Source organism: Enhydra lutris, unplaced genomic scaffold (genome assembly GCF_002288905.1).
Source record: "Enhydra lutris kenyoni isolate GAN:26980312 unplaced genomic scaffold, ASM228890v2 scaffoldscaffold9, whole genome shotgun sequence".
Lineage (NCBI taxonomy): Eukaryota > Metazoa > Chordata > Mammalia > Carnivora > Mustelidae > Enhydra > Enhydra lutris.
In genome coordinates, this window is record NW_019154093.1 from 68,100,255 (window position 1) to 68,126,421 (window position 26,167).

Sequence of the window (26,167 nt, forward strand, 5' to 3'; positions counted from 1 at the left end):
TGTTTTTAAAAAACAAGTGACACTATCAAGTTATTAAGTTTTCCAGTCCTAAAACTGTTAGGTCTAAATTAATCTTCAGAAAAGAAAAAAGGAAACAATTTTAGAATATGCATAAAAGAGGAATTCATCTATGCCATTTGGTTCATTGGATTATGTTGCTTAAGTTCTAAGGAACACATCTATCTGAACAATGGAGAATTTTAATCCTAGTTAGGGTACTTACTATTTCACCTTTAGTTAGCAATTAATGTTGTTATGTGTAAAAAGAAAAAAAATTCAACTTTCTTATCTCTTTAAAGATAGTCCATTATAATATGTACTCAGGAGACAAAATAAACAATAGGTATTAAAATTCATAAAGATTTAATGATTCTTCAGAGTCTGAAAATAGGGAGAACTCATCCTTAGGAAAAAGTTTCCACTAACTTTTATATAAAATTTTTCTAAACTAGATTACATAAAATAACAGATGTAAATAAAATAAAGGATTAAAAAAAAGTATAGCTGAAAAATACCTGAGTGATTTTTTTTTTTTTAGGAAAAAGTTCTCATTTTACAGATTTAAAATATGAACTAGAGAAACGAGACAATGTGCCTCAGCTTACCAGTCCAGTTAGTATGAGAACTATCATTGGAACTCAGAAATTCCACTCTCAACTTAAAATTTCAATTCTTTTTCTCTAGGTCTACTTGTTGCTTTTGAGACTATATACCATTCAAAACAACCAATAATCTCAAGTTGTTTTTCTACACATAAGCAGTATACATTTTCTTTTTCCTGGCTGTTTCTCTTCACATGTATCTCATCATCTGTAATTTTATTTACCTCTGTCATTTTGCCACTAACCCTTTTTCCACCAAGCTCACAACTTTCCCATCCCAATTAAACACCTTTCCTTTAAACACTGGCTTTCCTAAAAAAAAAGTTGAAAAAATGGAAGACACTTATTCCAGAGACAAATTTGAATTGATACTTAAATGTCTTAACAAGAAAAATTCCAGGGGTGCCTGGATGACTCAATCCGTTAAACGTCTGCCTTCGGCTCAGGTCATGATCCTGGGGTCATGGGATTGATCCCTGAGTAGGGCTCCCTGCTTGGCGAGGAGCCCACTTCTCCCTCTCCTTCCAATTCCTGCTCTCTCTCACTGTCTGTTTCTCTCTCTCTCAAATAAATAAATAAAACATTTTTTAAAAATCAAGAAAAATTCCAGAGATGATACATATATGTGTGCACAGGCCACCTGTAAATAATTACAAGTTCAACCCTGTTTGATCAGTTATTGTGCTCAGCAAGACATTATATCCTCAAGTTCATCTGTGATAGTAAGAATGAATTGGGATTCCCATTAAAGTAGCTGAGTTCATTTCAAACGCATGACATTTTTCATACAGTAGAACTGAATATAACTGCATAACTTGACAATGTGTCGCTTTTTATTTTTTTAAAAAAATAAATTATAATGGATAGAAGTCCATCCTTTCTTGTTATCCATTCCTTATTGATGTCAAATCCACACAAGGTGCTGTGTGTATATGTGTGTGGGTGTGTGTGTGTGTGTCTGTGTCTGTGTGTATAACATGCCTATGGGAATAAAGTTATCCTTAAAACCAAATTTATATTCCCTAATTTTTCAACAAAGCTACAAATATTTTATTTTAAACTCTAACTTTTAAATGTAATATTATAGTAAGCATTAACAATACTGACGTGCGTGATGCCATTTTATTTTAACATAATCACTGAAGGATTTGGGGGATCTACACTGACATTAAGCATCTATGTAAAAAACAAAATCTCAATTTCAGTTTCTTTGTCCAAAGACAAAGTACAGGGGCACCTGGGTGGCTCGGTCATTAAGCGTCTGCCTTCGGCTCAGGTCATGATCCCAGGACCCTGGGATTGAGTCCAACTTCAGGTTCCCTGCTCAGCAGGAAGCCTATTTCTCCCTCTCCCACTCCCCCTGCTTGTATTCCCTCTCTTGCCGTCTCTCTCTCTTTCTTTCTGTCAAACAAAGAAAACTACAAATGCTATATAAAAAATCCCACATTCTTTTATCCACTTCTGCCTAGTTTTAATGTTTATTTCTTTCCCATTAATACTTTTGCTTTGCATACAGTATAATGTATAAAGACTTCCTATTCCTCCAATTGACTTAGGGTACTTCTACCTTTTGTACTGCATTCCAACTTAAGAATTTGGAGGATTTTAGCAAAGAAAGAAAGGAATAAACATTCCTCTGTTATGCATACAACTGGATATTGTGTAAATCCTGTAATTAATTTATTCATAAAACAACTCTACATTTTATAAAAGATAAACACATGTAAGAAAAAAAGGATACAGGATTAATTCTGTTTATGACATATCTTTGCTTCTGTTCTATAATTTAGTCCTCACCCCAAGGTATAATCTTTTTTCAAAAAAGTCTCCAAGGTTACACAGGAAATATCAGGCTTTCATTGTCTGGTATCAAGTAATTATTTAATATATTGGGAAAGGAAATATCTGTTGAATAAATTTAAATTTTTGGGCTAATAGATATATGGCAATTAAAATCACCTAAATAAATTATATTTTACCTTTTCACCTTTAGAGCCTTTAAGACCTCTGACACCATCTGCTCCCTATGGAATAAATTAGAAAACTTAAATGATTATAATATTTTACATTCAAATTAAATGGTGTGAAAAAAAATAACATTTACCTTTACTCCCCGGGGACCAGGGTAGCCAATAGGACCCTGTGGGCCAGGAGGACCCTAAAAAAGACCCATTGTTATTTAAATATATAATACATTGAAAGTGCTATTCATCCACACACTATAATTTTACCAAATAATCTACAAGAATATGGCATTTTTCTAATGTTGATAGAGATGACAAAAGTAAGAGATTTTCTCTTAGACATAAGGTGACAGAGCATTTACAAGGATACTTTGTAACGTACCAGAGCACCCTTTTCTCCAGACTGGCCTTCTTTTCCAGGATGACCCTATATTTAGTAAAACATAATACTGGTAAGATTCAATATTAATGGTAGTCTATAACATTATGAAGTTTTTCCTTTTTTTTTTTTTTTTTCTAATCTAATGTTTCAAAAGATACTGAACCTTTTGCATCGGGGCATATGGCTTTAAATGACATTGGAAATTGTAGCATTTTGAAGGAAACATAACAAGGTTATATTTCATGGATATGTTTCACCAACTACATAATGTATTTGAGAGTTTGGAAAAAGTACATGAAACAATACAGAACGTTCATTAACAATTCAACCCCAGTATCAATTAGTTCTTACACAAAGGCACATGTTTCAATATAACTTCTATTTTGCATATTGATCAAATAATCAAACATGCATCTTCAAAAGGCAGCTAAGGCATATGAATGGGACATTAGAAAATATAGCAAGATCACAAATACTGAAAGTGTTAATAATAAAATTATTGAGAGTCAGTAAACAAAAAATGTTTAACTCCATCACAATTACATCCAGTAAAAATTTTGGATCCCAGCTAAAAATATAAGTAGTTTGAGGAGAAAAAAATAAGTGTAAATAACAAATTTTTAAAAATAACAATTGCAGGGATGCTGAGGTGGTTCAGTCAGGTGGTTGTCTGCCTTTGGTTCAGGTCATGATCCCAGGGTCCTGGGATCCAGACCTACATCTGGCTTCCTGCTCAGTGGGGAGCTTGCTTCTCCCTCTCCTACCACTTGTGCTCTCTCTCAGTATCTCTGTCACTATCTCTGTCTTGCTCTCTCAAACAAACAAACAAATAAATAAATAAATAAAATCTTTAAAGGAAATCAGTTACAGATATTATATAATTACACATTTTTTATTACTTTGCATTGGGGTACAGTAAACATTGTTACATGGTAGCAATGTTTCAAACCATATACCATTGCTATATGGTATAATTTCTACCATATAGAAATCTCTGAAGGTTGGAGAATTTTCATGGAAGATGGTTAAGGAAATTTACAAATGGTGAGAAATTACTCCTGGACCCTCAGGAAACATGGACTTTAAGAGAGAATGGGAAAGTGCTTTCTATGGGGAAAAAAAAAAAAAAGACCATAAGAAATATATACAAATAAAGACATTTCGAGCATACTGACAGAAAAGGGAGTAGATCTATTTGCCTGGCACTGATGGTTCATGAGGACGTAGGACAATCTTGAGATTCTGGCATCAGAGTACTAGAATGAGTTTATCCAAGGACTACTGAATGATCCTTAAAGATTTTGTAATATGGAAGTGACATGATGAAATGGTATTTTAGAGGGATCAATGTTTCATTATTGGTTCAATTTGTTTTTATCACTTGACTTTAGAAAATCTACTTCTAAAATACATGTAAAATCGGGGCGCCTGGGTGGCTCAGTGGGTTAAAACCTCTACTTTTGACTCAGGTCATGATCCCAGGATCCTGGGATCGAGCCCTGCATCGGGCTCTCTGCTCAGCAGGGAGCCTGCTTCCTCCTCTCTCTGCCTGCTTCTCTGCCTACTTGTGATCTTTTTCTATCAAATAAATAAATTAAAAAAAAAAAAACTTTAAAATACATGTAAAATCTATTTTTGAAGATAATTTATAGAAATTTTAATGACAAGGGCGCCTGGGTGGCTCAGTGGGTGAAGGCCTCTGCCTTCGGCTCAGGTCATGATCCCAGGGTTCTGGGATCAAGCCCCACATCGGGCTCTCCGCTCAGTGGGAAGCCTGCTTCCCTCTCTCTCTTTCTGCCTGCCTCTCTGCCTACTTGTGATTTCTGTCAAATAAACAAATAAAAAATTAAAAAAAAAAAAGAAAAAGAAATTTTAATGACAAGTAACTATTACTTACAGGAGGACCATCAGCTCCAGGAAGTCCTGCAAGGCCTGGTTTTCCTTGTGGTCCCTTTCAGATAGAGAAAGAGAATATTCTATTTTAAAAAATGAGAATAATGAAAAGTCTGACTTTTACATAGGAATATACTATTAATAAAATTCTTAACAAGTCTCTAGCTTTTATCTATAAGTGATAAACATTTAAATGACTTTTAGATATATGAAGAAAACATTGTATTGAGATAAATGAAAACCAAATCTGACATATGCCAAAAGCATGCTAGTTTTTCACCCGCTTTGTAGTCCTAAAGGTATCTTTTTTTAAATTTGCAAATTAGTTTTTGCCTACTATAGTAAACTAGAACTTAAGAGAATAAAAAGAAAAACAATATAGGTCAGGAATATATTGATTTATACCAATGAAGAAGTAAACATTGCATATTTCCATCAAAGAAATTAATAAGTGCTAATTCAAATAATGATACTGTAACACTGATGGAACATAACTAATTATTCAAATGTGTTAAGAAATATGTTATAATGTGACACTTATTCATAGGACACAAAGAAAAACAAATCTAATATTTTGATGTCAAGGGACATAACCTAATATGCAACTATTAACCCCAAGTAACTACTCAACTCATTACTCTAGTTTCTTTTTGACCATGGATGGTTTCAAATGTCTTATAACATGCCATTACTATAGTAGGAACATGCTAAGAATGACTACCACAAGAAGTAAACTTTTCTTGATAGGAAGACAGCCATTCTGCTGAGAATAATTAACTTATCAAGTCTCCAGAACCCAAACAATTATTGCTTACTGGTCAAGTAATTAGGCAGAATTTAGAAACAATTAAAAGGGAAAAGCTATATAAGCAAGCCTGGGTACTAGACCCAATATCCATTTCCATTCCTAGAGAGTATTTAGGAAAGGTGTTATAGTTATACAGACTGATAATCTAGAGTTTGCAAGAGGTGCAACTTAAAGCACAACAGAACAACAAAAAAATTGACAATAATCTTTAAATTGAACGATTTATATTTTCTAACCAAAGATAACTGCATCTCACTTAAAGGATTTAAATGTTTCAATTTACCACTCTTCAAAGTCAGTTTTAGTCAAGTAATCTAACATGTAATAACCATTGTAAAACATTATATTTTTAATGGTAATATTCTGTCTGTCACATAAATTACCTTTTGCTCTCAAGACAGTGGTCTTATTTCTTCAAAATAAGATGTAAAGTACAAATGCAGAACTATTCCAGTAATTATTCTTATCAGCAACTGTGATATTTTATGACAATGAACTATAAGCAATACTACATGGATTTTCTATTGTTGCTATATTTAAGGAACTAGAAATATTAAAAATCTTGAGCTATAAAGTGATTTTTTTTAAAAAATTAAGTTAACTATTTTGACTGGTGTGAGGTGTTATCTCACTGTAGTTTTGATTTGTAGTTCCCTGATGATGAGTGATATTTTCATGTGTCTCTTTGCCATCTGGAATCTTCTTTGGGAAAGTGTCTATTCATGCCTTTTGCCCATTTCTTAACTGGATTATTTGAGTTTTTTGGGGTGTCGAGTTGGTAAGTTCTTTATATTTTTTGGATACTAACATTTCATCAAATATGTCATTTGTAAATATCTTCTCCCATTCTGTAGGTTGCCTTTTAGTTTTGTTGACTGTTTCTTTTCACTGTGCAGAAGCTTTTAATTTTGATGAGGTACCAATAGTTTATTTTTGCCTGTGCTTCCCTTGCTTTAGGAGACATAGCTAATAAGAACCTGATGTTTATAGCAGCATTATCAACAATAGCCAAATTATGGAAAAAACCCAAGTGTCCATCGACTGATGAATGGATAAAGAAGATGTGGTATATCTATATCTATATCTATACCTATATATATGTATACGTACACTACTTCTATATATGTGTATATATATGTATATACACCACAGATATATGTATACACATACATGTGTGTTTGTATATGGATATATACAAACACACATATATACATACATATACATATATAAAAATATATAAATACATATATAAATATATATATGTGGAATATTAGCCATAAAGAATGAAATCTTGCCACTTTCAATGACATGGGTGGAGCTAGAGAGTATTAAGCTAAGTGAAAAAAGTAATTTACTCAGAGAAAGACAAATACCATGTGATTTCACTCATATGTAGAATTTAAGAAACAAAAGAGATGAACATGGGGGAAAAAAGGAAAGAGAGGCAAACCGAGAAACAGACTCTTAACTATGGAGTACAAACTGATAATTACTGGAGGGCAGCTTAGTGGGCAGATGGGATAAACAGGTGAGGAGGGGATGAAGGAGTGGACTTGTCACAGTGAGTACCAGGTGTTGTATTGTACACTGCACTGTATGCTAACTAGCTGGAATTTAAATGAAAACTTGGAGAAAAAAAAGTTAAAATCAATCCACCTCTTTCAGAATGGAAGCTCTGTGATAGCACAACATTTTGTCTTCTTTCTCAACTACCTGTTGTTTCCCTGGAGGGCTGGGACTTAAGTTGAATGAATGAATATCATATTATATTTTTTAGATTTTAATAAAATAATGAAAATTTATTGTGTTTCTATGTATTACGTTAAACAATTTATAGGTAGATAGGTAGGTAGATACACAGTCTTTTTTTTTTTTAATGGATATATAGTCCATTTTAAGCCTCAAACAATTTCATGAAGTAGCATTGTCTAAAGAGTTTGGGTAAATTAGCCAATGTTAATATGTGACAGAGCTTCAGTATAAGTGAACACAGATCCATACCATGCTTCAAAGTCCTTGTCTTTGATATTTACTTTGTGTCTTGTTTTTTCATTCTTAACTCATAGAGTTACATAATACTATTTGTTTTTTCTAAAGCAATTAATATATGAGTGATATAAATACTGATATCAATCAAATCATAGAAAATATTCAGTATATTCATGTTATCAAAATGTTAGGATAAAGAATATAGTTGTTTTATCCAATTTAGTTAATTAACACATTTATAAAATATTTTATCACAAATATAATAAAAGCACAGGCTATAATAACTTAGGACAAAAATATAAAAGTTAGGGGAAATTTAAAACATATGACCATATTTATATTTTATTTGTCAGATTAGACCATGGTCCAGTTGGAAACATCATTTACCAATATTTGGGAGATAAGGCTCTCAAGCCAGAATGAATAGAATACAGTGTATCATAAAGAAAATAAAACTAATATAGATGCAAAATAAAAATATATATATATGCAATATAAATAGAACATGTTTCTCTCATGTTCTTGAGTTCCTTTCTTTTTTTGATGAAAAGAGACTGTTTTTGAACCCACAAACTGAATACATTCTGATTGGAAAAAGAAGCTGCTTGGGCTGAAGACAGCTCTTTTCCCACCACAAGTACAGTGAACAAGTTGCTATATTTTACCTTTGGCTCAACAAAGGGAATGCAGGTATACTAGTTTACCTTAAAAGCAAATTCCTCTTAGGAATCCAATGCATGGTAGATAATTTAATAGACATGCTCAAATACAATTTATTAGGAATACAGTAGACTCATGATGAGCTAATCTAAAATATGGTAAAAGATGCCCAAGTTAAAATTTCTGGTCTAAAGTAAAAATTTGAAATCACTTTTGGCACACCTTTGATTCATGGGGCACTTTAATAGATCTCTGTACTATATAGGAAATATGCACAAAAAAGTACCTTAAAGATCACTTAAAGTTGATGTTAACTCTCACAACATAATAATAAGATAAGTAACTCAATTAAAATATTATCAAAGTATTTGAATCAGTATTTTACCAAAGAAGATATAGAAATAGCCAATAAGCACATGAAAAGATGCTCTACATCACTAGCGATTAAGGGAATGCAAACTAATGCCACAATGGGATACCATTTCATGCTGAGAAGAGTGACCATAATTAAGAAGGAAAGCAAACATCCATGAAGATCTGGAGAAACTAGAACTCTCCTACATTGCTAAAAGGAAGGAAATAATGGTGCAACTACTTGGAAAACAGTTTGGAAGCTTCTTCAAATGTTAAGCATTAAATTTACCATATAGCCCAGAAATTCCACTTCTAGGTGCCTACCCAAGAGAAATCAAAATATGTCCACACAAAGACCTATATGCAAATATTCATAGCAGCACTGTTCATAACAGCTCAAAAGAGTAAACAACTCATAAGTCCATCAGCTGCTAAATAAGTAACAAAATGTAGTATATTCTATTAATGGAATGCATTTGGCAATAAAAAGGAGCAAAAGTATTGATGTATGCCACAACATGAGTAAACCTTGAAAACTTTATGCCAAATGAAAGAAGCCAAACACAAAGGTCACATATTATATCCATTTATGTGATTAAATTCATATTTTAAATTCATTCATGTGTTTCATTCATATTAAATGTCCAGAAAAGGCAAATCTACAGAGACAGAAAGCAGATTAGTGGTTGTCTAAATCTGTGGGTTGAACAGAGAGTGCAAATAGACATAAGGTTTCTTTCTGAGGTGGTATAAATATTCTAAGATTTTGATTGTGACTGAGGGTTACGGAAGGGAGGGGAGTGAAGGGTTGGGGTAACTGGGTAATGGGTATTGAGGAGAACACGTGTGGTGATGAGCACTGAGAGTTCTATGCAACTAATGAATCATTGAACACTACATGAAAACTAATGATGTATTATATGCTGGCTAATTAAACAAAATAATAAAAAATAAATAAAATAAAAAGATTCATGAAAAAAATTTGATTGTGGCACAATTCTGTAGATTTACTAAAACCTATTGACAAGTACACAGAATGAGTGAAATTTTACGATGTGAAATTATACCCCAATAAAGCTGCTTATTAAAAAAAAAATAACATGTTCACAGAAATCAATGAACAAGGGGAAAAATTATTAAAAAGAACCAGCTAACAATGTACTGTACCTACAGGGGACAGGAACTATTACTTAAAGAATCCAGCAGAAGAAATCAGGGAGAAAGACATCTCTTTAATTAAAGATTTATTCTTGTTTTGGTCTAGACACTGAGTTATTAACAAGAACATCCTTTGCCATTTATACATGAAAAATGGTGAGAATGATAACTTCACAATTTTCCCTTAATCAGATCTTGCTAGAAACCCTTTGTTGCAGGCAAACCGAATGACATTTTTTTTAAATAATGAGAAAGAAAAGGAGAACCAAAATGAAGAGAAAACACTCCATTCATACTAGTGCATTTCTAAAATTAATATAGCTGAGAAAGTCACATTTGGAAGCTATCCAAATGGAACTATGTGAATTTTATCATTTATAGTTCAGAGACGTATGAATGACTTCTCCCCTCCCATGGTACTCTCAAGGTTTTACTTCATATTAATTTCTTATGTGCTGAGCCATCTTGACATCTTATCAAAAACAGAAGGCAGGCTTTGCTTCTGCCTAAGGTTGACAACACAAAATTGGTGACCAGGCATTACCAGAACCACAGAGTAACTTACTTTTTCACCAGGAGGACCAATTGGACCTTGTGGACCAGGAAGACCCTATGTTAAAAGAATTTATTTCATATGTCAGGAACTGCATCATAAGAATACATTTTTTAAATAAAAAAATAACCTTCTACTTCCCATGAAATGAGTCCTGAGAATGTATATACATTCCCCACATTTCCCAGAAAGTTTTGGAACACTGTGAGGCATTTTACACAGGCTACCCTTCTGGCAGTGGGACTGTAATACGATCCTAGTCAGAACCCTTCTGCAGGTGTGGCTATTCGTGCTGGCATTTCATGAACACTGAATGACTCATTTCATTCTTGGAAAAAAGGGGCCTCTGTGAATTTGCTCAAATTTTTCAAAAAGGGAAAAAAGAATTATCTTCCTACTTTCACGCTGCAAACATTTTTAGCCCTATCCAGGAATGCTGAGGCTGTCCGTGCTCTCATGAAAAGAAACCATCTTACCACAATATCTTAAAGGAGCTGAGGTGGCTTGGACTTACCTGAGGTCCTGGATTCCCTTGCTGACCTGGAGGCCCAGGCTCTCCTTGGGGACCCTGCCAGAGAAAAATAGAGTCTTTAATAGGGTTATTTCACATAGTTCTTTTTTTTCTTCTCAATTGAAAAACAGTCCCAAATCAGTTTTCCCTATGGAGAATCTGGAAAATCTCGTAAATATTAATGCTAGCAGAAACTAATGGACTTAGCAAACTGTTATACAAAATTTTTTAGATTTAGCAACAAAAGTGGTTTGTTAGTACCTACATGGCAGAAATGAGTTATTTTACAGATGGTTTCTACATACCATGTTTCCTTTTGGTCCTGGGGGGCCATCTATACCTGCAATACCCTTCAATAAAGAAAAAAAAATTTTGTGTACATGTTTACATATATGCAAATATTTTATATAAGTAATTACATTCTTAATATATATGGATATTTATAAATTTAAATGCTACAACAGAATTTTTTTTTTTTTAATTAACCTAATTCTATGACACCCACTAGCCTAGAGTAACTAAAAATCATTTTAGGATTTAGAGATGAAGAAAAAGGCAAGATCTATACTCTTCTATCCAAGTCTCCATGGTATTCATAACAGCATTTTCCATTGTATGTTGGAAATTTAACATGAAACAATAAAGTAGATAAACTAAAAAGAAGAGAAAAGAAAGAAGGAGTATGGGGGGAGAATAATTGATTTAACTGATAGGCAGCATCTTAGAATATAACAAAGCAGTAAATACCTTGCTGTCTACTGAAAGCTTTTGTGGTCTTAAGCTTTAAAATGTCTGAAAACAAGCTTTTCCTAGAAAATCTGGAATATTTGGGGGTGCCTGGGTGGCTCAGTGTGTTAAGTATCTGCCTTTGGCTCAGGTCATGATCTCAGGGTCCTGGGATGGAGCTCTGCATTGGGCTCTCTGCTCAGCGGTAAGCCTGCTTCCCGCCCCTCCCTCCCTCGCCTGCCCCTCCGCCTTGTGATCTCTGTCTGTCAAATAAATAAATAAATAAAATTTGGAAAAAAATTTTTTTAATATTTCCAACAATACATACAGGCTGCCCAGTAGGTCCTGGAGTCCCCCTTGGTCCCAGCAGACCTCGTGGACCCTAGAAGGAAAAAAAAATGTCCTCATAAGAAATGCCCTCAAAATACATTTCTTCATCCAAAGAAATTTTAATGTAATGTTTAGAGTAAAAATACCTCTACATCTTCTATTAACACACTGCCTGTGGTGTTTAAAATACCTTTTTTATATAAGACAAATATCTCATATTTGACTCTCATATCTGACTGATATGATATCTCATATTTGACTGAGTTTTAGCACATACACTGTGTATCTTTGAATCTATAAATTTACATATGAGTCACTTGGAAAATTTTAAAAATGGAAATAGCTTAATATTTTTTGTCACTTTTGTGTCATTTTCTTATTTAAATGGTAACACTGAATCTTATTAAATCTTATTATTCAATCAGATAGATGATACAAATTGAAAAATCCTAATTTACTTGTTTTATATTAGGTAAATTTCTTCTTGAGATAATATTCTTAAAGGGAAAGAAACAAAGAGGTGTTTAAACAAACTACCTATGCGGATAATAGAAATCATTTCCTTAAAAGATTTTTTAAAATTATTATTCTTGAAACGTAATCAGTTTCTTCTCTTCTTTTTCCCCCTCCACCATCTGCTCCACCTTCTTTTCCTTCCTTAGAAAAATGAGTTTAGTAATTTACTGCCTCTCCTAGTCCCTTGAGCTATTATGCCTTTAAGTTGACAGACTCTATAATGTGACAAGCTGGGACTGAAATTAAGAGGTCTGGCTCTAGTCTGGTCTTTTGATTAACTAGCTTTGGGTAAACCTTCCCAATTCAGTTTCCTCATTTGTACAATTCAATGGAAAAACAATATAATCTAGCACATTTTATCCTTATATCTGATATATATTAGGCACCTAATTTTTTGTTTCTTCTGGTTGTAAGATCCATTTATCCTAAATATATAAATAAATTCTGGAGTTATTGATGATATTAAAAAATAAGATAAAACAAAGAAACGGCAACAAAAACTAGGTAAGATTTTTGGCTGAAAAGATGTTCTATTCCACATTTCTTTCAATTGTCTAAGACTTTTTCTATAACAAAGCTCTAAGCACCTTCTTTGAAATTGTTTTTCCATAACAATTACCTGGCTGGTTAGCTTACATAAGACTGTATTATCACCTGAGTTTATTATTGACTTTGTAACACCAGTCACTATTCTTCCAAAACAGAGTATTATTTTGAAAGGAAAGGAATTTGCTTACAGCTTCACCTGGAAGACCCCTTGGTCCTATTTCTCCATCTTCTCCCTGTCATTGACAAAATAAATGGGAGGGTAAAACAATTAGACAATGTATCGACTCTTTGTTCTCTTACATTTTCATTTCAAATATTTACTAAAAGAAATTAAGTTTAATATACCCTCATTCCATCTTCTCCAGGAGGACCAGGAGGACCTTGGGGACCCCGTTCACCCTATTAAATAAATATAAATATGATTAGAAAATGAAATAAAGCAGAATGTTTAAAAGTCTATCCTACAGCTATCCTGCTGAATGTACAGACAATTTGGCAGGAAAATGTATACTTTCTTTGTCCTTCTCAAACACTGCAGAGATTAATCATAATTTTACATTAACTGACTTTATATATGACTGTGCTAAGAAAAAAAAAAAGTTCCTTCAATTTTAAAAACAAAAAGGTTTGGAAAAAAAATACCTCAAATGATTTTCAGGCAATTGTTACAAACTAAATCATGCAGAAAATTATTTTGCTGAAGATTGCTTTAAACAGAGATACACTTCAGTGATTTTAATTTAATTTAAATTTTTTATGCTTCTAAGATTCATAATAAATCAGCACAATTAGAGACAGCTAAAGAAATTTTGGATTTTTTAAGAAACAAAATTGAGTATTTCTCTTGACAGGGGGTAGGTATACACTAAATATCTTGCTAGACATCCTTAGCGTTCTCTTTTCTTTTTTACTTTTCTTTTAATATTCTGCAGTTTACATAAGGTTTGTCTTATCTTCATTCCTAACTTCTGGAGAAGAAAAATGTGAAGGTCCAAAGTTTTTCTTTGTCTGAGAGACTGCCTCTTTGCTTAATTTCCCACTAAAAATATCCACTGAATTCCTGTTCAGCATGGTGGTTTGTTTACCTTTTGCAAATTATAAGCTCTTGTGCCGGATTGCAAGCCCGTGTTATCACAAGAACTAGCTTGTGGTGCCTCTATCTATGGGCATCATGTAACTTAGGATAATAAAATACAGTGCCCAGTATATTGTTATATTAATGATAGACTGCCTGAAGTAGATTCTATTAAGCATATTTCCGCAAATGAAATATAAGAGGGAAATTAGGGTGAGTAGCAAAAAATTAGAGGCAAAATTAAATCTCCACACTTTCTATAAATATAATATTTTCCACATACATGTACATAAAGATTCTACCTGAATTTATATTTGCATGATTAATGTTTAAAAATAATTGAAGAACTTATATTGATATTGCCTGTGTAATTCTATTTATCTTTCTTCAAGTATGTAGTGGATATAATAATGTATTAAATTAGTGATGCACAAATATTTAATTTTCTGTTTTTGATTTCTTAGAGTCTGTAGATTGTAAAAAAATTCATAAAATTGCCGTATTATCCCGGTATACAGAATAACAGAATGGTTTATCTTACCCTGTGACCTTTGTCACCTGGCAGACCTGGAAGTCCATCAAATCCCCGATCCCCCTGTGAAATCATAGCAGTCATCATTATCATCATCATCACCACATTCCCACCCTAATTCCCACCCTAATTCTGTGAAATATTTGTTCATATCAAGAAACTCTATTTTAAAATATAAAATTTTTAGGGGTGAACTGACATACAAGATCTGAATATACAAATGTATGAGCTCCTGACCTTTGCCCCAGGTTCTCCCGGCATTCCTCTTCCTCCATCAGCACCTGGACGACCCTGAAAATGCCAAGCACATGACTAAGCAAAAAGGATTCCTCCTGGCACAGAGTAAAAGGAAACAAGATAACTGATAATTTCAGATGCCCTCAAAATACACAATGAAAACCAGTCCTACCCTTTTTCCAGGTTTTCCCGTTGGACCAGGTGGACCTTGAACACCACGGGGGCCCTATATCAAAACATCGCAATTTATTCATTTTACGGAATTCTTGATCAATAAACTGAATCACACTGAGAGAGATGGTTTTAGAAATTTATAACTTCTTAGCTTTACGTCAATTGTTTTAACTTAAGAAAATTATTTCTTTGTAAAAGCTCAGATAAAACAGAAGAGAATCAATTTTTCTAAAAGTCTTCTTGCAAAAAAAGTCATATTATTTTATTAAGTTTACAATTAATTACAATTGATTAATTACAATTAATCAATTACAGTTGATTACAATTAAACAAAAGAAATACAAAGTGATATTTTAACCTTTTAAAAAAATCCTTACTCACTTTATTCTCAGAATCTTAGGGTTTTACATTTCCCTTAACTGAAAACACTCCTAACCATCTATCTCATTCCTCTTTTCTTTCCAAACCCTTTTTTCTTCACCTTTCCCTTTATTTTTTGGAGATCCTCTTCCACATTCTTTTATTCAATTATCACACGGAATATAATAGCCTTTTTTCATATTTGAATCTCCTATTAAATTGTTAATTCTGTGGTTTTAGACTAAATCAGTCTTTTCTCCATTATACTCCTACAACTTAGCATAGTGCCTGGTACATATCTCTTTCCATCCTCTACAAAATGCTGGAAGATGATTCGGTGATCCCAGATGCAAATTATTGCCTGGTTCCATGCCATGTCAGATTAAAGGTTAAAGATTCTCAGTATGTTTCTTTCTTTAAGCACTACGATATAATGTTATGTCAACAAACAATCTTAGGTGGGGCTTGATACATACATTTTTTAAAAATAAAATTACACAGCTAATAATAGATCAAATGTAGCTCTGGTATACACATATAGGCCTTTATATTTAATTAACTATATCCTTTTTAAAGTTAAACAGTATGCCTACAATGAGTGTGGTAGCAAATGCAACACATTTAAAAGTGTGAGTAATTTTTATCATCACTGTACAATGCTGATTATAGAAATGTGAAATTAAAGTTGTCTAATAATTAGAGTTTAAAAGAATATAGTCTTTTAGAAAATTATTGTTCTGAGATGACTTTATCCTTTCTCCCAGCTGGAAGGCAAGGGATGATCCTAATAACACAAATCTTAGTTTTTAATGAAAATGATCCTTCATTTAAAAATAAATATATTTTTACAGGCGCCTGGTGATTCTGTTGGTTAAACTTCCAATTCTTGATTTCGGCTCAGGTCATGATCTCCTGGTCCTGGGATTGAGCCCTGCACAGAGCTCCATGCTCAGTGCAGAGTCTGCTTGGGATTTTCTCTCTCTTTCCTACTGCCCCTCTCCCTGACTGCACTTTCCCTCCCTCTCTCTCTCTCTCTCTCTCTCTAAGATAAATAAATAAAATCTTGTAAATAAATAAATGTATTTTTTAAGTGTCACATTTTGTTTTTCTGATTTTTAGAATAAGTAGACTTCATAATGTGCTTATATTGAATATTTCTACTTACTTACTATTCATTAAAGGAAAAATAATACTTTTAATTTGGTACCATGTAAATCTAAGATTTTTTAAAATTTTCAGCTCAGATGTTCTCAATTCTCATAATTTCCTCAATTCTACAAAAGGTTTGAAGTTAGCGTCTTTTAAGTATGTTAAATATTCTTTCGGGAAGTATATGCTAGATTTACACTCCACAGAAAATATCATGGGTTTGGGGCGCCTGGATGGCTCAGTGGGTTAAGCCTCTGCCTTTGGCTCAGGTCATGATCTCAGAATCCTGAGATTGAGCCTGCATTGGCCTTTCTGCTCAGCAGGGAGCCTGCTTCCCCCTCTCTCTCTGCCTGCCTCTCTGCCTACTTGTGATCTCTCTCTCTCTGCATCAAATAAATAAATAAATTAATTAATTAATTAAATCTTAAAAACAACAACAACAACAACAAAGTAAGGGACACTTTCAGCATCAAATAGTAATTGTGATAGGTTAAAACAAATAAATATGTTAAAAAAAAGAAAATATCATGGGTTTGAGGCAAGGCCATTAAAAAGTACAACTGTAGTAGTTGTGCTCTGCTCTGTACAATCTCAAGCCAATTTAATATTCTGAAGGCCTATTACTATCAAGCCTTTTCCATCCTAGCTTATTATCTTCTTTTAATATTGTTTAAATTAATTAAGTTATTGGCAGTCAACTGGCCCTTGGGGATTTTTCAATTAAAGGAGGTGATATGAACTTAAAAGTAATTTAAGTAATTTCTTTACTCATAAAACAGATGGCAAATACTTCAATTACCCTACAGGATAAAATGAAGTCAAAAATAAAATAAGTGAAATAGACTATTTTTTTTTTTTTTTTTTTTACCTGAGGACCTGGATCACCACTCTCACCTTTGGCACCAGATGAACCAGGCCCCCCCTATAGAGAAAAAGAAAGAATAAAATCATTTAATTGACTAATAATTCCCTAACTACTGTTATCCTACCATTTTCATGTAAAAGAGTCAAACACCATTCAAAACAGGTTTCATCAAATTGGTATAATTTTATTAATTAATACAATAAAATTTGCAAGCCCTTTGAAATATATCTCTTCTCAGATTTATTGCATTCCAGTGTGTAAACTATCTTTAAGTCTCTATTTTACACATAACTACACAGAAGCCAATTTCATGAAATCGCATTGAAATTTTCTTTAATGTGCATGCCATCACAGTACTTACTACAATACACAAGGCACTATTTATTATACTGTGATGTAGTTCTACATTACAGTATACCTGATTCACATTTTTACTGAATCAGGTATACACTGAATCCATTTATACAGCAAGGACTTGGCAAAATGTTATTGCGTTTACACTCAGAAATTTCCCAGACACTGAATTCTATAGCAATAAAATGTCAAGAACAGATGCTACAACCATCATTATAATTGTCCTGAAATAATGTCAAAGAATTTTTCCCAAAGTGGTTTTTTTATTTCCTACAAGAAAAAGTCCTTATGACAAAAGCCTCTTACAAATGTTTACATAACTCAAAAAGTGCAGTAAAAACCTGGCACATTAACCAGAAAAATATAAAATCACTTTATAAAAGTGTTGTTTTAAAAATAAATACTAGGCTGTTGTTCATTCCCTAGCTTTAGGATATTAACATTGAACATGGTGATAACAGTTACTTCGTACAGAAGAAGTATATGTCGGGTGTTTAAGAAGTTTCTGATATATTTAAGTCAATATATATTCAAATAATGGTGTATTGAATCATTATACAAAAAGATCAAAATCGTGCTAAGTTGGGAAATGTTAGCTATCTAGAGCCTCCTGGTGGCTCTAAAGGAAAATAACTATTAATCTGACTCCTAGGAAATATGGAAAGTCAAGTAACCTGAATATTCTAACCTGGAAAATTAAACAATAATAGCCTTAATGCTCCTAATTAAGAATTCTTGCAACTAAATTTTTTCAAGAGAAAACCTGGGGTTCTATATTAAATTAGATTATTAATCACTGAATTGAACACCTTTATAGAACAATCAATTTGTTTTTAATTAATTTACTGCATTATATTCTCTGTATATAAGCACTACCTATTCAACAAATTATAATTATTTTGTCCAAACACTTACTCTAAAAATTATCATGCAATAACTGACAGTAACAGAATAGAAAAAATAACCACAGTATTTTCTATGTTTCCTATAGGTTTTATACTGTAAGCCTCTATTTGTCTAGGAAAGCAATCAGAGAAAGCAATTGAATGAAGAATTTTTCATTGGAAGAATATTTATGTTTGTATCTTAATATATTAATGTTGACTTTTTTTCTTCTATATAAAATAGTTTTAGACTCTAGGATCAACAGATATCTGAAAGTCTATCATAATTTGAAGTTTTGGAGCAAAGGATAATAAAAGAGAAAATGGTGTTTTTATCTCAACACCTATTTTTAATACTTAAGTAAGATAAAGGTTCCCATTACAAAGACTTAAGTAGTGAAATCAATTAATCTTGTATCCAATGTATGTACACTGAGAATGTGTATGTGGTTGCCAATTTTTTCTCCTTGCCAACACGTTGTGTATGACTGACCCTCAGTAATTGCTTGGTGAAAACAGGAACTGCTACTGGAACATGCTTACACTGCTTCTGCTATTCACTACCTGACCCTCTACAAACCCACTAAGGTTTATGCTTGTCAGGATGACATGAAGGAAAATTCCTTTGGAAAATGCAGTTTCAGAGACCCTGGAGTGATATTTATAAATTAAGTAATATATGGCGGTATTTCCCAAACATGCTTAGAATCAGCCTGGTGCACTCATTAAAAATATATTTTGCCACACCAATCCTGAATGACAGAATCTCAAGTTTGGAGCCCCAGGAACTGTTATTTTTAATAAAATATGCAGATAATTCTTCTGTCCCCAGATTTATAAAGCTTTAGCATACTGCTGGCTTTCCTCAGTCATGTGAATTTGAGTTATCACTAACAAACTATTAAATACTAACTGTTTCTTCATTTGTTAAGGAACATAGACTCTTCCATGTTTCTTATTTTGCCAAAACATATGTTCTATATGAGCCCATATCATTGAGTATATATAACTGACTGTATAACCTTCAAAATATATAACCTGTACAAATTATAAAGACTGAACTAAGAGAACCAAAAATTTATGTACACTACATAACAAATCTTTGAATAAAATACATGAAGAAAACTATTGAACATCCTAATTAATAAGATCAGTAAAACAGATTAAATAATTAGGAGACTATTAGCTTGATTCAAACTCGAATAAAATTATTTTGCTGTGTCTACTAAGTAACTAAAATGTAAGATTTTAATGTTCACAGTAATGCTTTCTATAAACACCACTATTTCCATAAAATACATTGAAAATATATAAAACCATAAGAAAGAACAGGAAGAATGGCTTGTTTTTACAGAAAAAGAAATACTTTAAATAGAAATTATTTATTTAATTAATTCTAAAATCAATCAGAGCTGAGGTTGGACTCCTGTGATTTTCTTTTCTCTTAAGAAAAAATATGACTTGAAAAGAATCTTTGTGTTTTTTTGTGAATTGCTACATTGCTTAACATTTGGTAAACATTTCAAAATATTTGAACGTATTTTTTAAAAACCACTTGGAAAATATTAGCTTATTAGCAAGGTTGCATGGAAAAATAAAACACTGTCATTTTCCAACAGTTTCCAAAAGACAAATTAATTTTTCTAATATATGAAGCACTTTGTGGAATACTGAAGGCAAACTCAAGTTTAAGCCAAGTATCCTACTTGCTTCCCAGATTATGGAATAATTTAACTGACCTCAAATACTTTTTTTCCTTGATGAAAATTCTATTTAACATAATAATTTAATGTCAAATTAAATTTTAATAACTTGGAATATTATGCAATTAAATTATATTTATGATTTGAAAAATTAATAGATATATGACTCAATTATATTTTTTATTGTATTTATTTGATTTGAAAATTCTTCATTGAAACTTTTTTATCAAAACGTACTGAGGACTGGATTGAAATAGACTTTTAAAATGGAAACAAAATCAAGCATAAGTACGTGTATGTATCCTTTTTTCATCAGCTAGAAATATGAACAATGCTTGGCCAAGCTGCACAAGGAACTACTAATATGTGGATTTAAACATACATTATCTTATTGAGTAACGTACCACAGGACCCGGTCTTCCAGTTAGACCCATTGGGCCAGGTGGGCCTCTCAGAGCAATCTAGAAAATAAAGAAGATCAAACTCAGGGATGCTCTCCTGGACAAGTATATTAAACCATAATATTCACTTGCACAAGCTACCTCTAAGTAACAGATGATCAACACAGGTATAATAGCTACATGCCAGAAAGAGTGCCTGATTACTGAAGAACTGCAAGTTTCTAGAATGACAAATGACCTAAACAAGTATTAATTTTCTCTAAACTATTGTATCTTGTATACAATCTTGTACCATATATTAATATGATGATATTATAATGACATATATTCAACAATAAAAGTTAAAATAGATTTTAGTATATCTAATATTTTATAATTTTTCTACTCTGAAGCAAACTTCAGAATAACATATAGACGTCTCTTAAACATGCTGGCACACTTATCATTGAAAATCCTTTTAGAAGTGAACAATTTGAGGTGCTTTAAATAAAAAGATTCTAGTAATATTTTAGGAAAAACTATAACGGTTAAAGCCAGATAGCAAGCAAGATTGACCAGAAAATATGCTAATACACTTCTTTTTACCAAATCCCAAATTTAACTTTACAAGAAAAATACATTCATTTTGTATAATAATAGGCATGATAGATTGATTACATGCACTATTGATACTGAGTATTAGAAATGTGAAATTAGCAAACTTGAAAAAGCTGGAACAAGTGGAGTACACAGGGTAAATATTTGATAGATGTTAAATTAGTATGGTGAGCTATTTTTTAATATTAGTGATTCCAAAGATGAATATTTAGATTATCAAAACAGATATAAAAAATAAAAAAATAATATTGTAACAGAAATAATATGTAAAATCATATTAGAAAAGTGCATGAGATGAAAACAGTAGTATCTCCAAAGTTCCACTACTGACTCACCATGAGATTTTTGACAATACACTTCTTAATCCTTGAGATTAAATATCTGAAAAATTGGAATTATAATGCTTGCTACCTATTTCCAAATAGGTTAAAAGGTCTAATAAAATGAGGAATTCAATGGCCTCATAAAACATTTAAGCTCAAATAATTACCTTAAATTTGTTGAAAGTAATATAATTTATAAGATGAATTGTAGGAATCATTAGCAAATTATTTTAAATACTTTTAGGTAAGTGTCAAGCCACGGTCTAGTAAACAAATTCTTAAATGTCTGTCTTTATACATGATGGCATAATAATATACCAAATAATGGCATTTTTTCAGATTGACAGATTTAACAAATATGTAAATAGGGTAAATTATACTCTTTACTTATGTTTTCAGATATTTTATACACTCATAAATGTATGATAGACATATAAATGTTAAATTTTATATACTCATAAATTTATCCAAAGTTATCACAGAAATGATTTATATCACCTAGAAAGTGGGTCCATATGCATACCAAATGTAAGCCCTTTATTTCCTTTTTCCTTAAAGAAAAATCCTATACTAGGAATAAAAGTATTATATAACTTTCAACTCTTTCCTAGTCCATTCTTTAGACTTTTTAATTGAGGTGAGTTTAAATATAATTATAGGTCTTATAAGATAGAGATAGTGGAAACTTTCAGCTAATGAACGATTATAAAAATGGATTTTGTATAAACATTATAGATTATGATTAGAACTTAAATACATATTTGAAGGTTTCTTTCTTATATGAGAATGCTTACAAAAACTTAATTTGCTGGATTATTTGAGCTATCCTGAATAATTTATTAGATTAGCAGGAAAAAAAATATTTCAAACCTTATTCTTTTACTTTTATAAATCATTAATTTCTTTCTTAACCGAAGCTGTATGTGAGCAATAGAGAGTGTTAGGTGTAAATCAGTCAATACTCTTCAAAAAAAAATTAGAAAATATGTGTTATGGTTTGTGTGTTATTGCCAGAATTATAAATGGCAATACTGCAAGGGTCAGTCATTTAACTTTAATATTCAATTAAAGAAAATATTCTTACTGGAAAAAATAGGTTATAACCTCAGCATTTTTTCTGTCCAAATTCAGTGTACTATCCAGAAGTATTTTGTTTATAATAGTAGCATCTTCCAGATGCAGACACACACACACACACACACACACACACACACGCACACACGCACACACGCACACATGCACACACACACAATCAGCTTATGGGAATATATCTCATTCTTTCTTACCCGGGCCTGCTGAAGAATTGCCTGGGCCTGAGCTTCCTGAGCAGAGATGGTTGGTCCTTTGGAACTATCACCACCATAACGAAACTAAGGAAAGAGAACATAAAGAAGCTCAAAATTAGCCTTTGTCAAATAGTGCCTTAATTATTGATTAAAAACTATTTACTGAAAATGGTTGGATTTTACAAAAGTACTAGGTCACTTATATGAATCAAGATACTTAGATAAATTAGAATTTTTTAAAATTCTTCTGCCCATATTGGAAGTTCTCTGGATCATGTTTATCATTTGTAGAAAAGACTAGAGATTTCCAATTTTAAATTCCATAACCTCTGAAAAATCTGGAATAAGTCATCCTATATTTTTTACCTGTACAAATGCTACCTCCCTCTATTTACTCATTTGTAAAAATTCCAAATGTACTCAGTTCAGTGGTGGTTATAGATCAATTGCTATTTTGTTGAGCAAAACTTTTGGAATCTCTATGAATACAGTGGAAATCGTCCTTGAGATAAATTTGTCTTGTTATTTTTTTGTTAAGTAATTATAATAGGAAACTCACCCTCCCAGTATCTTTCCATAAATTCTAAAATCTTAAAGCTACTTTTTAAATTTTAATTCAAAATGCAGCAGGAGTCAATTTCTTACTGATTTTTACTTGAAATTTTATTGCATTTAAACAAATTAAAGTTTTGTTTGTTTGTTTATTTGTTTTCCCAGAGAACAAGGGCAACTTTAAAAAGCAATCTTACGGTAAAACAATTTTTGAGCAATGAATAATGACAATATAAATATATCTTCTTTAAAAAGCATCAACTGTTATCTCTGTGGTGATAAATAGCATATTAAATTTATGTTAAGTAAAACATGAAATGTATGTTAATCATATGACTCAGGATAAAGCACATGGTTGGAAATATTAAGAACAACCTCTAAGCTTTGCTGTCAAAGTCTAATCAAATAACAAAACCTTAGTTCTGATGCAGAGATTGATATTGACCAAATTTTTGCTCTAATAAAATTTCCGGTCATTTCTAAAGTCTGCTTGACTTCAAGTATTTCTACCTCATACAATGGTTTTTAGTTAATTGATCTGTAATACAGTTCAGCAATATTTTTCAACAATAAGATGATGAAGTATTAAATTATCTTTATAGCAATAAGAAAACCCATACCGGTAACATTAACATGGTACCAGGAGGACCAGGCAGACCATCAGCCCCTGGTAAGCCAGGACGTCCTGGGGGACCCTAGGAAAGTAAATCATCAAAATTAATAAGTAAATTAAAGAGCCAAATTTTTTAGAAATAAAATAGCATTTAATAAAATTAGTCCACATTAACTAATCTGCATTTGTTTTCCCCTCCTAGAAAGGGTTTTTGTTTTTGTTTTTAAGTGCTGAGCATGGAGCCCAATGTGGGGCTTGAGATCAAGACCTGAGCTGAGATCAAGAGTTGGAGGCTTAACTGACTGAGCCACTCAGGTGCCCTGAAAGGGTTGTTTTTCATTGCACTAGTTTTACAGGATTTTAATAATGCACAAAGTTATTGGCTACTCAAGGATGGAGGAAAAACGGAGAGATTTTTAAAGAGTTTGGACTGACTTAAGACAAGTGGTCTATTTTACCATGCGATCTAGGACATGCTTTTCAAATTAGAATTCAGGATTATTAACTCAGTCTATCAGAATCCAACTAAATACTGATCAGAGTTCATGGAAAACCTGTCTCAACTGAGACTAAAGAACTGAATCTAACGTAGCAGGTTCATCTCAATGTGGAAATTTGTTAAAAATAAAAGTTTTCTTACTAATTATAACATAGGTAAATGCACAGTCTTCATCCTCACTTCTAAAATTATAGTTAGAAAAGTTAACCAAAATGTTAGACAATGAACTCACAGGTTTCTCTGTCTTTCCAGTCAGAAGGATAACATGTTAAGCTTGTAGAATATTTTATAATTATTTTAATCTATGTTATTATTTTTTTTAATAAAAAATCTCTTCACTCACCCTCTCTCCAGGGTCACCAGGAGGTCCAGTGGGGCCCTGTAGACCAGGGGGACCCATAAGACCCTACAAAGAAATAAACCATGATCTGAGTCAGTTCTTATTATCATTCAGGCAAATTCATCCTACCAAAATCAAGAGCTCATTTTATATTTCACAAATATACACTTGTCACCCAAACAATTGCCCTATTTACCTTCCTATAAAAAGACAACATATAGGAACCACTCTGTCACTAACTCAGCGATTCCTCTATGAAGCTGCTCTCAGGGTTGAAGCAGACATTCCAAGGAAAAACAGGAAAGGAGACTATGCCAATATAAAGTCCCTGAAGTAGAAGTTGGTTCCCAATTTTTAATGAAGAAATGTTATACTCAGACAATTAGACTTCAGAAATGTGATAGCAAAGTTGAAATGTAGAAATTGTTTAGCTTGGAGGCATTTTTACATTTTCCTTTATGGATAAAAAGTATTTAAAGGCATCAGCATAACATATCTATTTCAGATGAGAAGAACTTAATTAATTCCACAAAAGACAGTGATTTCTCACAAAGTCAGATCAGTACAACTACCTGAGAATAAAGACACACTGAGTGACATCAGCCTCACTAGGAAGTGACAATGGAAACTGATAATCACTCCATTCAGAAGCACAGATAAAGCAGCTACTGTCTACTTAGAATTCTCAACTCCATCTATTGAGGTATACCTATACTTCTTTAATAAAAACAAAGATGACTTTTTTCCACTATCCTAACTTTCAGATGAAACTTGAAAATTGTAAGGGCCTGGCTGGCCAGAGGGAGCCATTTCATTGTGGGCTTGGGTTGACCCTGCCCCTCCTGGAGGAACTTGCTTGCAGGCCCCGGATATGGGGGCGGGCCAGCCGGAGAGAGACATCCAATCAGTGGGGCGTGCATATATTTGCTGTGGTGAATTGAAATTCAGTTGGTCACCGGTACTGCCGACCTAGCATGACTGTGCAGTTTACCCTGTGTATTGCAATTTCATTGGCCACCTGTGTATGGGCCCGGCTCAACCACCTCTATAAAGGTTAGTCTGTGAGGCAGGGAAGTAGTAGTGATAGCATCAAGGTTGTTGGGAGCAGCATGGGGCGGGGGCGGAGTCAGGATCCTCAGGAGCAGCGTCATTGGGAGCGTCAGGATCATCAGGATCATCGGGGTAGACATCGGGAGCATCATGAGCCTCCCCGGGAAGCATCCTCACC

General features: G+C 32.6%; 1 protein-coding gene across 1 annotated transcript in view; it reads right to left on the reverse strand.

The window, feature by feature from the left end:
- The window catches only part of LOC111143017 (collagen type XI alpha 1 chain), a 203,687-nt gene that overhangs the window by 96,047 nt on the left and 81,473 nt on the right, over positions 1-26,167 (reverse strand). The window contains exons 12-29 of the mRNA XM_022496424.1: positions 24,943-25,005; positions 24,108-24,182; positions 22,936-23,019; positions 20,733-20,789; positions 17,391-17,444; positions 15,012-15,065; positions 14,840-14,893; positions 14,612-14,665; positions 13,341-13,394; positions 13,184-13,228; positions 11,929-11,982; positions 11,180-11,224; positions 10,878-10,931; positions 10,376-10,420; positions 4,846-4,899; positions 2,949-2,993; positions 2,707-2,760; positions 2,582-2,626 (exon numbers count right to left, since the gene is read on the reverse strand). Coding sequence (XP_022352132.1) covers positions 2,582-2,626; positions 2,707-2,760; positions 2,949-2,993; positions 4,846-4,899; positions 10,376-10,420; positions 10,878-10,931; positions 11,180-11,224; positions 11,929-11,982; positions 13,184-13,228; positions 13,341-13,394; positions 14,612-14,665; positions 14,840-14,893; positions 15,012-15,065; positions 17,391-17,444; positions 20,733-20,789; positions 22,936-23,019; positions 24,108-24,182; positions 24,943-25,005 — 990 coding nt within the window. The remainder of the gene's footprint in view (positions 1-2,581; positions 2,627-2,706; positions 2,761-2,948; positions 2,994-4,845; positions 4,900-10,375; positions 10,421-10,877; positions 10,932-11,179; positions 11,225-11,928; positions 11,983-13,183; positions 13,229-13,340; positions 13,395-14,611; positions 14,666-14,839; positions 14,894-15,011; positions 15,066-17,390; positions 17,445-20,732; positions 20,790-22,935; positions 23,020-24,107; positions 24,183-24,942; positions 25,006-26,167) is intronic.